This window comes from Leptidea sinapis, chromosome 43, assembly GCF_905404315.1.
Source record: "Leptidea sinapis chromosome 43, ilLepSina1.1, whole genome shotgun sequence".
In the NCBI taxonomy this organism is placed as follows: domain Eukaryota; kingdom Metazoa; phylum Arthropoda; class Insecta; order Lepidoptera; family Pieridae; genus Leptidea; species Leptidea sinapis.
Genome location: NC_066307.1, coordinates 2,539,141 through 2,553,733, shown reverse-complemented (window position 1 = coordinate 2,553,733; position 14,593 = coordinate 2,539,141). Strand labels below are relative to the sequence as shown.

The window sequence follows — 14,593 nt, the reverse complement described above, 5'->3', positions numbered from 1 at the left end:
CGGCAATACTTCAAGCCGGCCCACATTCTTGCGGTCTACAAAGCGCATGTCCGGTAACACCGGCGCTGGAGTATTGGTGTCATCTCTGGTCTGGCGCACCCCACTATCAGCTCGATCCATTTGACCGCGTGCAATGCAGAGCAGCTTGAATTGTCGGGGACCCAGTGCTCTGTGAACGGCTGGATCACTTGGAGTTGCGTAGGGATGTCGCTTAATTGTGTGTCTTCTACCGCATTTATCATGGACAGTGTTCCGAAGAGCTGTTTAACCTGATTCCTACCACCGAATTCCACCTTCGCACGACTCGCCATAAGTTAGGATATTATCCCCACCATCTGGATGTGTGGTGGTCCTCCACAGTGCGGTTTTTAAGGAGCTTTCTTCCTCGTACTACAAAGCTGTGGAATGAGCTTCCTTGTGCGGTGATATCGGGACGATACGACATGGGTTCCTTCAAAAAAAGCGCGTACACATTCCTTAAAGGCCGGCAACTCTCTTGTGATTCCTCTGGTGTTGCAAGAGAATGTGGGCGTGAGGTATAGATGTGTTTAACGAAATTAGAATACTGATAATATAACTATAATTGAATAAATGAGTATGAAAGTCTGAAAATGAATGTCTGAAAGAAAATATAGCTATATATAAATATAACTATTATATTTATAATGTATTTAACATTAAAGTTTCACTGACTGAAACTGCTATTACAAAAATTCATCAAATTAAAGTATTAATTTCATCAAATTCTTGAATCACATTTATGATTTCGATATTAATATAAGAATCATTACATCCGTCGAAACTGTCTTGACCGAAAAGTGGTGTGATTAAATCAGGTCCTATAATTTCTAAAATGATTATTGTTTAGGAAAATACATCACTACTGTTCACATAAGATTTTTTGAAATTTCTTCAGGTATAATTGATGTCATTTAGTTCAAGTATATATGTATTAGTTCCTTACAGTTAAAAAGTTTGCAAACTTGGACCAGTTCCGTGAAATATAAATAAAATTAAGTCAGTTTCACATAAAAATTAAATAATGATCATATTTTGACTTACCGCATATTATATTAAAAATAATTCTTCATCATATGCTTCACTGTAAGCTCCTGTCCAATGTGATTCTTTAAAAGTTATCACTCTAGCTGCAAGGAAGTGAAAAAAACGAAAACATAGCACATATACAATATGTGAACTTTCATTAACACAAAAGTAACAATGATTAATTTTAGCTGTTGTAATATAGGGCAATTGAAAGTAACAATAAATATAATGACACAACAGAGAACATTGCTGAAATTAAAACAACAGAGTTTTTAATTCGAATTCCATTTAAATTTTTCTTTCAACATCATTCTTGTAATTACCAGACGCTTACAATCACAATAATGAAGCACAGAACGGTTCTCAGTGCAGTAAACAAAAACAATGAATGTGGTTTTCGTTTATTAAAAGCAAAGAAATTCAAAATGTATAATATAAAGTCTAAGGTGCTAATTAATTAAATTAGTGTACACTTTATATCATAAATAAGTCTGCATACAAGAGTTTACCTGCCGGTAATTGTAGAATTACAGTTGCGACAGCCCCACTTGTAAATTCCCTTTCCGCTTTGATACTTAAGAACAAATGTCGTTCATTAAATACTTCAACAGGTAGAGGAGATATCACTTTAAATGATAAATCATTACCATTAACATCCAATTCGAAATTGTTATAATAGTCTGAAATAATTGCTCTTGTTATCATCATGAATTTTCTTGTATTTCAATAGTACCTACTCCAATTAATATAATCAGATTGAAGTTCCAATACCAGTTTAGTGAAGGCTTCGATTGAAGGCTTTGATGAAAATTATACATTTTTGTGAAATACACTTAAGTACTACAATCGATAGATTAAAGGGATGCATAAGTTATTTCTTTTCAGCATTTTAGTTTCTTTTTACATTAATTTTTTTATTGATATTTTTCATATTGCTTAAATTGATTTAGTGTGTTGAAAAATCAGAAATGTGAAGTTTGTATCTTATTGCAAGTTATTAGTATGTAAGCAAAATATAAGAGATTAAACTGGTTACTAAATACGGTTCCGCCTGTCAGCTGGCATAAGCAATATAATACTACACGTCAAATAATACTCATTGATAGAACCCTGCGGGAGCTCCAATAAATCGCGCAGATCTTCAAATATACCACCCGAACTTGCGATATTTAAGCAATGGACAACTAAAATTTTGACACATTGAATATTTTAATATCAAAATAGACTTGGGTATATTGTACATTAAAGTTACATACTTTTAGATTTCTGAATACACTTCTTGAATTATGATGAATAAAAATCGCGAGACACATTCGCTTCCCGTATCATAATGATAACGCCACATCGAGTGTAATGACCAATACACCGCATTGAATTCATTATGTTCTATAAAATAATTCATTTAGCTATTAACAAATTACAATTTATATTTTAGTTTTTGTGTAATTTGGTTAAATTCTTCCTGCAATTTAAGGGCTATTTCATTTATTTATGATGAAAAAAAAAAAAATTTATTCCAAAAAAAAAAAAAGTTTTTGTTTAAACATACCCCCATCGTAATCAAATGTTACTTCTTCATCATAACCTTGCACCAAGTGTATAGTTTCATTCATTAAAATCACGTGTTCTTCTGAATATTCCAATAAATAAAATGGTTTTGAAAATAGTAATTCATCTGGTAATCTGAACTGACTGTCTGCTTCTATTCTGATTGAAGCAGTAGTAGTAAGTGGGGGGTCCCCAGTTTCATCAACGTCCTGTGATCAGAAGAACGCTGATAATTATATATATGTATCAATAATAGGTATACCTGCAAAAATCTGCGAGGGTGTAATGTGACAGACAATCCTAGCTCTGAGTAGGGAAAACTCCATGGGCTATAATAATAAATAGTTTCCCAGAGAATTTCCAGTATATGACGATTAACTATGTTATGCTGTAGTTTGTTTGTTCGGCTGGGCTAGTCACTATCACGACGAAGCGTGTTTTGATGTTTTAAAATAATGGTGACACGACAAATAGATGGTCAACCACTTACTACTTACTTACTTCGGTGTTTTCTAACTTTTAGTAATTTTCTAGTCGACCGTTTCTTAATTTTATTTCGGTGCCTTATGCTCGGACAAATATTTGTTGTAACTTATTTTATGTAATAGCATGCAATTTTATGAATATACGTTTTTAGTTAGTTGAAGACGAGAACAACGTTACACAAATGTAAACTGACAGGTCCGACACATTACAATACAGGTCCTCAATTCTGGATAAATGTAATATTTTTTATCTACACCCATGCTTTAAATCCTCCATTAAAGATTCTGAAACAGTTACACAATGAACATAATGTTCTATTAACCATTACATCATCCAAACGAGTGTTGCAATATTGTACTGAATTTCATAACAACACTCCTATTTTTTTTCAATCCCTTCATAACAGACAGCCATTCTTATTGCTCGATGCGTGGTATATGTATGAATTTCAAAAAAAGAACATTTTCGTTATTCGAATCCCCGCTAATTTTCTTCGATATTTTTATAGTCTTTTATGCAACTGTTGAAAATTAGGTATTAAAACACTCATGTGATACTATTATCACACTCGGCTTCGCCTCATGAGATAAATCCACATTCGTGTTTTAATACCCCTTATTACACAACAGTTGCATAAATAACTATAACAACATCGGAATTGCGCATCTCGTTGGCCCAGTAATAATATAAATATAAAAATGGCCCAGAAATATAATAATAATGCACACTACTTCTTAACGACAGAAAAAAATATAACTAAATGGAATTGTAAAGAATAAGTGTAGCATGGTTCACTTACTGTCCCTGTAATTGTCAACATTAATGGTTCAGATAGTGATCTGATTAATGTCTTGGACCTCAGTATAGCGTTGAATTCTTTAGGGGTGGATGAAGATGTGTCATAAAATATTTCTACATAGGGATTCTCCTCTATAGCGAAGTCAATCCTGTGTGTTGTCAAGTCGATATCTCTGACGGTAATGACGCTGTCACAACCACTAATTGCATATCCTGGTGGAACCGGTGGAAATACATAGAACTCATAATTATCTGATGGCAGAAACCGTGGAGCGTTATTATTAGTGTCAACAATATCCACGCCTACAACCTGAAATTAAATTCATCACCATTTAATTTTTCCAAATAATTTTATATTAGTTATATTCATTTAAAATTGGTATGAAGACATAATCGTCGACGACATAAGACATATTATATGAGTACTTAAAACCAATGATACACTTAGACCATGCTAGTGCAGCTAAACAAAGTTGGCTTGTTTCGATGATAATCAAGGAAATTTTGTATGTATTTGATTTTGTTATAATTTTTTTTTACTTCAGCATATTTTTTAATAGAAAAGAAAACACGTTATTAGCAACGAGAAACACACAACACCTCCAATTTACAATATTAAATAAAATCTTAAAATAATATATTAAATTAGATAATACAAAATATGATTAATATAAAAAAAAAGAACTGTGCGGCGCGTGATTCCCTGCTAACTGACTCAGTACATTGTTGGTCAGTGCCGTGCACTGCAGTGAAGACACCAACACAACCCTGGTCTTCAGAAGCCCCCGTGACACTTGGAGTCGATTGTTGGTGTAGTCTTCACATTGTAATTCGAAAGGGATGAATATTATATTATGTTGATTGTATTACTTCTTCTAAATATTGTAAAGTTTTATTAAATAAAAATAAATAAATTTATTTCAAAAACAATTAAATTTTTTCATTCATAAAAAAAACTAAATAATAAATTTTAATTTCAAGTTTTAATTTAAAATTATAAATAGAAAGCAATAATCAATATAGTATTATCATTCCAGCTGAAATATGCTTACGTCGGAGCCAGGCGAAGCTTCATCTACTCTCAAAAATCGATACGACGATCCGGTCATGCGCCTTCCCTAACCAGTGGTCTGCTACGACCAGGTCGTTGTAGTACCTTCCGGGAGGTATGTTGCTACAACTCCATAACCTTCCGGCCTCATCAGCAATCAGCTTTGCCAACTACTTGATGTACCCGCTTGTGCCACATAAGTTTTGCAATTATATTGCATTTAAAGAATTTAAAAGCTAGAGGCGTCTTTACACGAGCGAATGAACACTAATTATTGATGTTGGTGCAGTGATTTATTATTACCACTCAGCTGGGTTCTCTTTCTATTCCCTATTACCGTTACCTTGGATCAAATTATTCCCAAATACAATTAATATACAAATAATACAAATAATTTATTTACTGTACATTCATCCTCTGAAAATAACAAAAAGCTGAGCGCGCCTTGTCTATGTTATATTATGTTTCATAATATATGAATGTCTTCTTTTGACCTGTTTGTGTGTGGAACTAAAGTTACCAAGGTTGTTGTTGAACCGCCACCATCACATATAAAAGTGACAGTCACTCCCATTGACCCCACCGTCTCATATTCTTCGTAATCCTTAAATGCGTCATTCGTACTTATCGTAAATTCAGAATCAACTAATGAGACTGTTAGGTATGGCCCACGATTTAAACCCTCGCGATAAAAGATGGTGCTAATGCCTAAAAAAGAAAAACATTTTAGCGCAATTAAGAAACCGGTGGTTATTTACCAACGTGTAATAAATATTAAGTATATATATATATATCTAGCTGACACGACAGACGTTGTTTCGTTCTTTTTTAAAAATACTCCTCCGGGTGGAATTTCGTAAAATCCGTTCTTAGCTAACTTCAACTCGGCGAAAAGAATTTCAAGTCTCTACGCCTTACGGTTCCAGAGATATCCTGATGAGTAAAAATATAGGTGGATATCTCATGTATATAATATTATATAGATTTATTCAAGGAAAACAAATCTTATAACTTTATTTACATTTCTATGATTACATTCAAATAAAAGTATCATTTCGGGAAAGCGTACCAAGAATACTGGCAGCATTTCGGGGTTAGATAGCTAGGCTGCTCCGTTGACGGAAATAGCTGCCAGCGCTTGGGTTTCCAAGTGTCTCGACACCAAACGACACAAAGATGACTAACTGAGACCAACATATTATATGCAACGCTAGCTGTCTTCGGCAGTCGAAGCAGCAGCCCCAGCACCAACTGACTTAACTTGGACATGAGAAGGAGCCAGAATGTTGACGCAAGTCGCGTCGTGTCCAACCCACCAGGGTCATTACATCAAAACGCTTGCCAATAAAATGTGATTTTAAAAAAAATAATATTTAAAGCCGCGTTCAGACGTGTGACATGTAACACAATAACTTTGCTTGTATGTTACAATGTACATCAGAAAACGTATTTTAGTCGCACGTGTGTTCGCGGCTACAAACGAAATGGTTAAAATTTAGTTATAATATATACACGCGTTTTGAAGTTAGAAAAGTTGATAAATTAAAGAATATTATTATATTCTTTAATAAATAATACAAAACAACCATTTTTATTATTGAAATTCTTGCTCTTTTTAACGGCAAAGATTTACAAACCAAGTTCGGTTACGTTGTTTATCTTTTTTACACAATTGTATCTTTTAGTGTCATTTTACTGAAGGTATCCTTTCAAAATACACAGTAATAATACACCAATCTAACTGGTGAATGAGTTTTTAAATCGGTCGAAAAATTTTGAAGTTTATTACAAACAAAAATACACAAAATTATAATTTTGTTCTGTTATATCTATTAGTTTAGGATAATGATTAATCATACCTCGAATATTTGTTGTAGATCTGTTGAAGAATGTTCCTTCAAACGTATCTAATATGCTCTCTTGAATCGGGACGTCCCAAATTGTAACACCACTCATTTGACACGCTACAAGTACAATTAATTTCAAATTATCAAACGTTCACCGAATGATTACTAATACTCTATGCGATGTAAATACATGTGTGTCCCCGGGGCATAAAAAAATAGTAAATGACTAAGCCCCAGTGTGTCGTAAGAGGCGACTAAGGGCATATTCCAGTAGGAGGCTCCTTTGCACGGGATGCCGGCTTTTCCTGCCGTGAAGCAAGAAGGTAATGTGTGAGCATTATTGTATTTGGGCTTGAAGCTAGTGAAATAACTAGGCAATTGAGACTTAACATATTGTCATGTCTCAGGTTGACGAGCGCAATTGTAGAGCCGCTCAGAAATTTTTGGATTTTTCAAGAATCCTGAACGGCACTGCATTGTAAATACCAAATACCATCAGCTGAACGTCTGGCTCGTCTCGTCCCTTATTGTCATAAAAAAAATTGTTAATAAATAGATAGATTACGTTGTATGGAATAATACACTGACAAGTTATAGAAAATGATAAAAGGTTAGATTCAAATTTAATTCCAAATATTTTTATTCGAAATAGCGTTTGAAATCATTTATTTAACGGCAGAAACTACCACTCATTCAAAAATGTATGTCGGTCTAAACAAGAGAAAAAAGGGGCGCAGACATTCAGCGAGCTTTTTTTTTTTTATAAACTTTCGTTATAATCAAATTTATTATTTTAATAGCCTGAGGGCAGTGTCTCCGTTCATCTGTGGTATCACTTAGATCATGATTAATTATTACAATTCTTTTGAATTCTGTAACACATTTGTTTTTAATTCATTTATATGAGTCTAAACAGCTAGTTGTGTATCTTTTGCATTAAATAAAATGCAGGCTAAAAATTTAAGTTTAAAAAAAAATTAAAAGTTCAATTACGCATATGGCCCTCTTTTGCTAAAATAACAGCTTGTGTTCGTCCGGGCATGCTATCGATGCTATTCTTAATTGTTTCTTGTGTAAAACGCTCCCACTACGCAGTAATTACATTCCTTAGCTCCCTGATGTTTTGCAGAGCGGGCTGCACCGATTCGTTTTAGAACATGCCAAATGTGCTCTATGGGATTGAGGTCGGGACTTCGAGCTGGTTAATCCGAACGACGAATCCCTACGTCTTGAATATACGCATTATCGTCCATATAAATGATCCAAGTACCGTTAATGCGGGTTGTACGTAAGGAATTTGGACTTGTGATATGTACCGGTGTGCATTCAAAGTGCCGTTTTCTATGAAGAATAACTCCGTACCGTGTAATATATTAATCGCTGCCTAAAACATAACTGAGCCTCCACCATAAAGTTATTTATTCAAAGCAAACTTATGCGAAGCGTTCCACTTGCCTTCGCAATACTCCGTCGCCGTACGTCTTGCCAACGTCGGTCCTCACCGTAAATTATAGTATTATTCTTACTTCATCTAAGAATAATACTCTACCCTAGTCCTCTTGAGTCCACGTCGCACAATTTCGAGCGAAGCTCAGTCTAGCAACTTTGTGCTCGCGGAGTAATTTATGGCCACGGTCCGGACGATGACTACATATACTGGCAGCGAGAATCCTCCTCCTGACATTCCATAAGCTGGTTTGCACTTGAGTTTTTTTGAGGTCGACATAAGAAGATTTGCGATTTTTCAATGCCTGGTTCTAGGAAATAGGACAATAATTATCTAAAAATTATTTAGAGTATTAACGTAGTTCGTATTAACGAACTATCAAAGATTACCGCCACGGTACGTAATTAACTGCAATATTTGTTAAAGTCCGACTATGCCTAAAATTTGAATTTAGAATAGAATTGCACCTCAACAATAATAAATGTACCAGTAATATTATCAAATGGCAAGCATTATGTCTTATGGTATACTGCTATGGGGAAGTGCTGCAGAAGAGGGCTGTTCGTGCATGGGCCCCAAAGAATCACTCCGTGAAAAATTTAAAGAGATAAGTATAATGACCGTCACTTGTCAATATATATTTTATGAAAATCTGATGTATGTGCACAGGAATATTAACTTGTTTAAGAAAAATAGCGATAGTCATAAGTTTAATACTAGGAATAAAGATAAACTCGCTGTTACCACTACCAGGCTCCATCAAGTTGATAAATCATTTAAAGGGCAATGTATACTCAAACTCCCAAGTAATATGCTTAATCTGCCAGTAAACAAATTTAAAAATTCAATTACAGGAAAACTTTATAAAAAAGCTTACTATAAAATAACGGAGTACTTAGATGATAAATATGCTTGGGAATGAACTTGCTCTAACTCTGTTTTAATAAAACAAAATATTATAATTTTCTAGAGTATTATATATGTATTATTTTTATAAACTACATTATGTAGATTTATTATTATAAGAAACCATAAATTGACGATTCAAAATGATCAAATATGATTTCAATGAATAAAGATATTTTGACTTTGTCCTTGGTATTGCATTTTAAAGGGGCGATTTTTTGCAAATGAGTTAAGTTCCTAAAACGGTGGAAAAAATAAAACTCAATAATTTTTCCACATTACAAAATCTTTTTTTATGACAATAAGGGACGAGATACGCAGGATATTCAGCTGATAGTACGCCCTGCCCATTATAATGCAGTGCCGCTCAGGATTTTTGAAAAACCCAAAAATTATGAGCGGCACTTCAATTACGCTCGTAACGACGGCGACGGTAATTTTATTTCTATAATAATGTTTATGTAAATTATTGCCTATTTTAATAGTATTATTAAGTATTGCATAAGACGATTGCACAGACACACAATAAATGCAAAGTAACAAAGCCAGCTAGGTACAAGGTACTCTGTGTGTTATTCTTATTGTTACCAAGCTTATAATATTAATATTTCAACAGAAAAGGTAAATGTAAAGGTATACAGTATTTATAATATATAATATATTAAATTAATAAGAAAATAATACAATATGAATGAATTTGTAACGTTCAGAAAAAAGCAACCTTTACACTCAGCAAATCAATGAAGTCATCAACTATATCTTCACATTCTGATTATTTATCAAAAAGTTACAGAATTGAACGAGGAGATGGATAGCTAAAGAAATCAGTTGTCATCAGCTCATGGCGAAATCGAAAACCTACTTCTGGAAATAAAGACATTAAAATAATTATCAACAGAACAAGAAATTATAATTACAACCCTTTAAAAAAATGTGATCGTCTTTTTTTTTTATGGAATAGGAGGACAAACGAGCGTACGGGTCACCTGTTGTTAAGTGATCACCGCCGCCCATACTCTCTTGCAACACCAGAGGAATCACAGGAGCGTTGCCGGCCTTTAAGGAAGGTGTACGCGCTTTTTTTGAAGGTACCCATGTCGTATCGTCCCGGAAACACCGCACAAGGAAGTTCATTCCACAGCTTTGTAGTACGTGGAAGAAAGCTCCTTGTAAACCGCACTGTGGAGGACCGCCACACATCCAGATGGTGAGGATGATATCGTAACTTGTGGCATGTTGTGCGAAGGTGGAATTCGGCGGCAGGAATTAGGTTGAACAGCTCTTCGGAACACTAATGATAAATGCGGTAGAAGACACACAATGAAGCGACGTCTCTATGCAACGCCAAGTGATCCAGCCGTTTACAGAGTACTGGGTCCCCGACAATTCGCGCTGCTCTGCGTTGCACGCGGTCAAATGGATCGAGCTGATACTGGGGTGCGCCAGACCAGAGATGACAACAATACTCCATGTGTGGCCGGACCTGCGCTTTGTACAGCGCTAGAATGTGGGCCGGCTTGAAGTATTGCCGTGCTCTATTAATGACGCCCAGTTTCTTTGAAGCCAATTTGGCTTTGCCTTCCAGATGGCCACGGAATTGGCAATCGCTCGAGATTTCGAGACCCAGTATTCCGATACTAGGCGAGGCTTTTAGGGAAGTGTTGTCGAAGAGCCTTGATGCGACAAATGGTCATCCTAAGAGTTCCACAAAAGAAGTAACCAGAAACAAATCAAATAAACACAAAAACAGACATATCCCTTCAGAAAACACAATCATTAATAATGTAAACAATAGCTGCATCGACTTGGGGTTGGAAATTGAGAATGAAATACAATCTGAGGAGAATACCAAAATATTAGGAACTTCTGCTCTTCTGCTACGCCTTATTAAATAGAGGACAAATACAAATTATTATGGAAGATATTCTGTAAAATCAACTTTGAAACCATTTGCCTAGACAGAAGAATCAATTCAGTGTTGTAAATCTGTCAGGGACAGGGCCTGTACACTTCACTTAACAAAGTCTAAATTAATTTTAAGTATAATAAAAAATACCTCTTTGAACGAACATATGCTTAACAATTTGTTACTAAATTTCTATCGAAAATTTCAAATTTCTAAGGACAGATGATTTAAAAACTATTATCCCACAGACTGCTTGCAACGAGTTAGCCCAAAAAAGTCTTTGACGTATTGAAATTGTTTTTATACAAATTCACCAATAGGAAAAATAAAAAAGAGACTGCATTTCGTGATTATGACTTCCTTTTATAATAATGCTTTAATAATAATACAAGAAAACCTACATGGATTACTAAAGGTAGGTTACTTAAAAAATACGGTAAACTTCTTAGAATATGCATCAGCAAAAACCCACCATAGTGAATTACATATAAGGAAATCATTAAATAAGTGTAAGGCTGTTTAGGACCCCATCAAAAATAAAAGTGACAATTTTCTCTCGGCTGACATCGATAAATTAATATACAGAGGAACTACAATAAGTAACCCTCAAGAAATTGCTGACTTCTTTAATAATAAAATATTTGCGAATGTAACAGATCCCTGCTCAATTATTATAATACTCCTACTGATATTTGTTATAAACAAGTTAAATCTTTAAATAATCTATTTATCTGACGCCATGCACTCACGATGAAGTAGCAGCTGCAATAAAATCATTAAGAGATACAAAATCAACAGATTACGATCAGATCTCTACTCAGCTGACTAAATATTGCAGTAGCTTTACCTTATTTGTCGAACTCTACACGTATCTAATAAAACCAGGGAAAATTCCAAGAAAAACTTAAATATTCAATAATAAGACCAGTAAAAAAGGTGATAAAACAGATGCAGGCAACTATACTCTTATCACACTAATTCCGATCCTATCCAAGTTATATGAGAAATTAATGCAAAGTAGACTGAGTGAGGCTCAATACGTATTCCAAAAGGAAAATATACTACATACCATATTAACATTTTACAATTAAAAAAGAGTTACAGGCGTATTTGACATGACCAAAGCATTTGATTATGTTAACCATGATATATTATTAAATAAATGTAATCAATATGGTTTAAGGGGAGTTACTTTGAACTAGCTACAAACTTATATTAAAAAAAGAAAACAATGTGTTCATATAACAAACTTTTCGACAAAATTGTAACATAATGTTTTTGAATCCAAGCCTTGTTATTTCTTCTATATATAAATGATTTACTAAATTCTACATCACGAAAATGCATACTTTTTGCGGATGACGTTTCTCTTCTAATATCTACCTTGACCCATCAATCAATAATGACAAAATTGTAAAAGATAAATCTTAACAATTATAAATTGGATGGAAAGAAACAAACTAAGTGTAAATTTTGAAAAAAAAATAATACAAATACGAATCACAATATGTCTTTGCATTTAGGCGAACTAGATAGAATCTATAATTAAGTATGGTATCTTGCTATGGGGTAACTCCACAAACATAAACAAAATATTACTGGCTCAAAAAAGATGCATAAGAGCTGAGGCTGGTAGAGGGCCCTTCAATAGCTGCAGACGACTATTTTTAAATTAAAACATACTGACTGTTACAGAAATTTATGTTTTTTCTTATGGAAAAAGGAGGACAAACGAGAGTACGGGTGACCAGGTGTTAAGTGATCACCGCCGCCCACATTCTCTTGCAACACCAGAGGCAGTACAGGAGCGTTGCCGGCCTTTAAGGAAGGTGTACGCTCTTTATTTGAAGGTACCCAGGTATCTTCCCGGAAACACCGCACAAGGAAGTTAATTCCACAGCTTTGTAGTACGTGGAAGAAAGCTCTTTGAAAAGCGCACAGTGGAGGCCCGCCAGACATCCAGATGGTGAGGATGATATCCTAACTTGTGGCGTGTCATGCGAAGGTCAAGGTCACCACTTTGTACAAAAAAAATTGGAATGCTATGTGTGTAAAAATATTTAATATTTTTTTTAATTAATTTATAATTAAATTAAATTTAAAATTAATAATTAAAAATTTAAATCATTTTAAAAAATTAAATAGATTTAAATTTAAATTATTAACACTATTAAAAATATTGTTTTTATTCAATTAACGAATATTATCAAACGAAGTGGTAACTGGCACCAATACTATTTTTAATATTATAATTTTTTGTGATTATTTTTACCACATTATCTCTTAACATTTCATTAATTATTGTAATTGTATATTTTAAGGTCTTTTAGGTATGATGGTATTGATTGTGTTAGGTTATAATATTAAAAAATGAAACGTTGCATTTCTGTCAAGACGAATGTGCTAACTCTTAGATTTGTAACAACTTTTCTTGTGAATGTTTCTGGCAAATAAAGAACTTTGACTTGACTTGGACTTTGATCCCTTGAGACATAAGATGTTAGTCTCATTTGCCCAGTAATATTACTAGCTACAGCGTCCTTCAGATCAAAACACAATAATGCTTACACATTTCTGCTTCACGGTAGAAAAAGGCGCCGCTGGTATCTACGCGGGAAGAGTCGTTGTAATATAATAAATAATATGTTCGTTCTGTATAATTTAAATTTTGTTCTTTGTTCTTGTTATTTTGTCAGTACAAAACCCGCGATGCGAGAGCCACACTCGCAGTTGTTGTATGGCAGAAGAGGACTAACTAGTATACGTGTCACCTTATGGTAGGTGATCACTGTAGCCCGTACTCTCTTGTAGTACCAGAAGAATCACAAGAGCGTTACCTGTCTTATAAAGCGTCTAACAAACGTACTTATGAATTAGAAAACCAACAACATATTGGTTCCGTGTCGTTAGCCTTTCCTCGTTACCTTATTATTAAATAGCTCTATAGATTTGATACACTTACCATTGTTTTTATGTAGCAAACTCAATACTACGATGAGGAGTACGATATTTAAATTCCTTTGTTTCATATTTATTTCCTATTTGATATTGCATCACAAATATAAAAAATGATCACTTTGATTGTATACACTGATCTTCTAATGAATGAATCTGTAGTCTTTATACAATTTCGATATTCGATTTGGACAAAGACGTGAGTACATCTCCAAAGAAACACAAAATATAACTGATTAAATGTGTATTTTATCATTTCTACTGATATGTTATTATGATAGTCATTACATTACAATTTATCGATTCATATCTTTGCTAGGAAGTTCGTCGATAACGTTAAAATATATCTGTATAATCTTTCGTCACTTTCTCTTCCAGAAAGTAAGTATTTCTAATTTTTATACATTATTGTACCATGATAAACTTGTTGACATTTTGAGGCATGTATTAAAAGAGGTAAATTAATGTAATGATGGATAAGACATGAATTATTTCGTTAAATAACTACTTATTCAAATATTTGACTTAAACAAGGAAGTTTATGAAATATATTCTATCTATGGAATTAAAAAAAATATTATTACAATCTGTATTTTATGAAT

The 14,593-nt window shown here is 33.8% G+C and overlaps 1 protein-coding gene across 1 annotated transcript; it reads right to left on the bottom strand.

Moving 5' to 3' along the window:
* Window positions 1–994: 994 nt before the first annotated feature.
* On the bottom strand, window positions 995–14,192 carry LOC126977115 (uncharacterized). The gene is made up of 7 exons (XM_050825817.1): window positions 13,999–14,192; window positions 6,790–6,894; window positions 5,451–5,638; window positions 3,881–4,189; window positions 2,597–2,804; window positions 1,557–1,727; window positions 995–1,148 (listed from the first exon to the last, which is right to left on the bottom strand). Exons 1-7 carry the CDS (start codon window positions 14,063–14,065, stop codon window positions 1,069–1,071), a joined length of 1,128 nt encoding a protein of 375 aa, XP_050681774.1. The 5' UTR covers window positions 14,066–14,192; the 3' UTR covers window positions 995–1,068.
* Window positions 14,193–14,593: the final 401 nt, after the last annotated feature.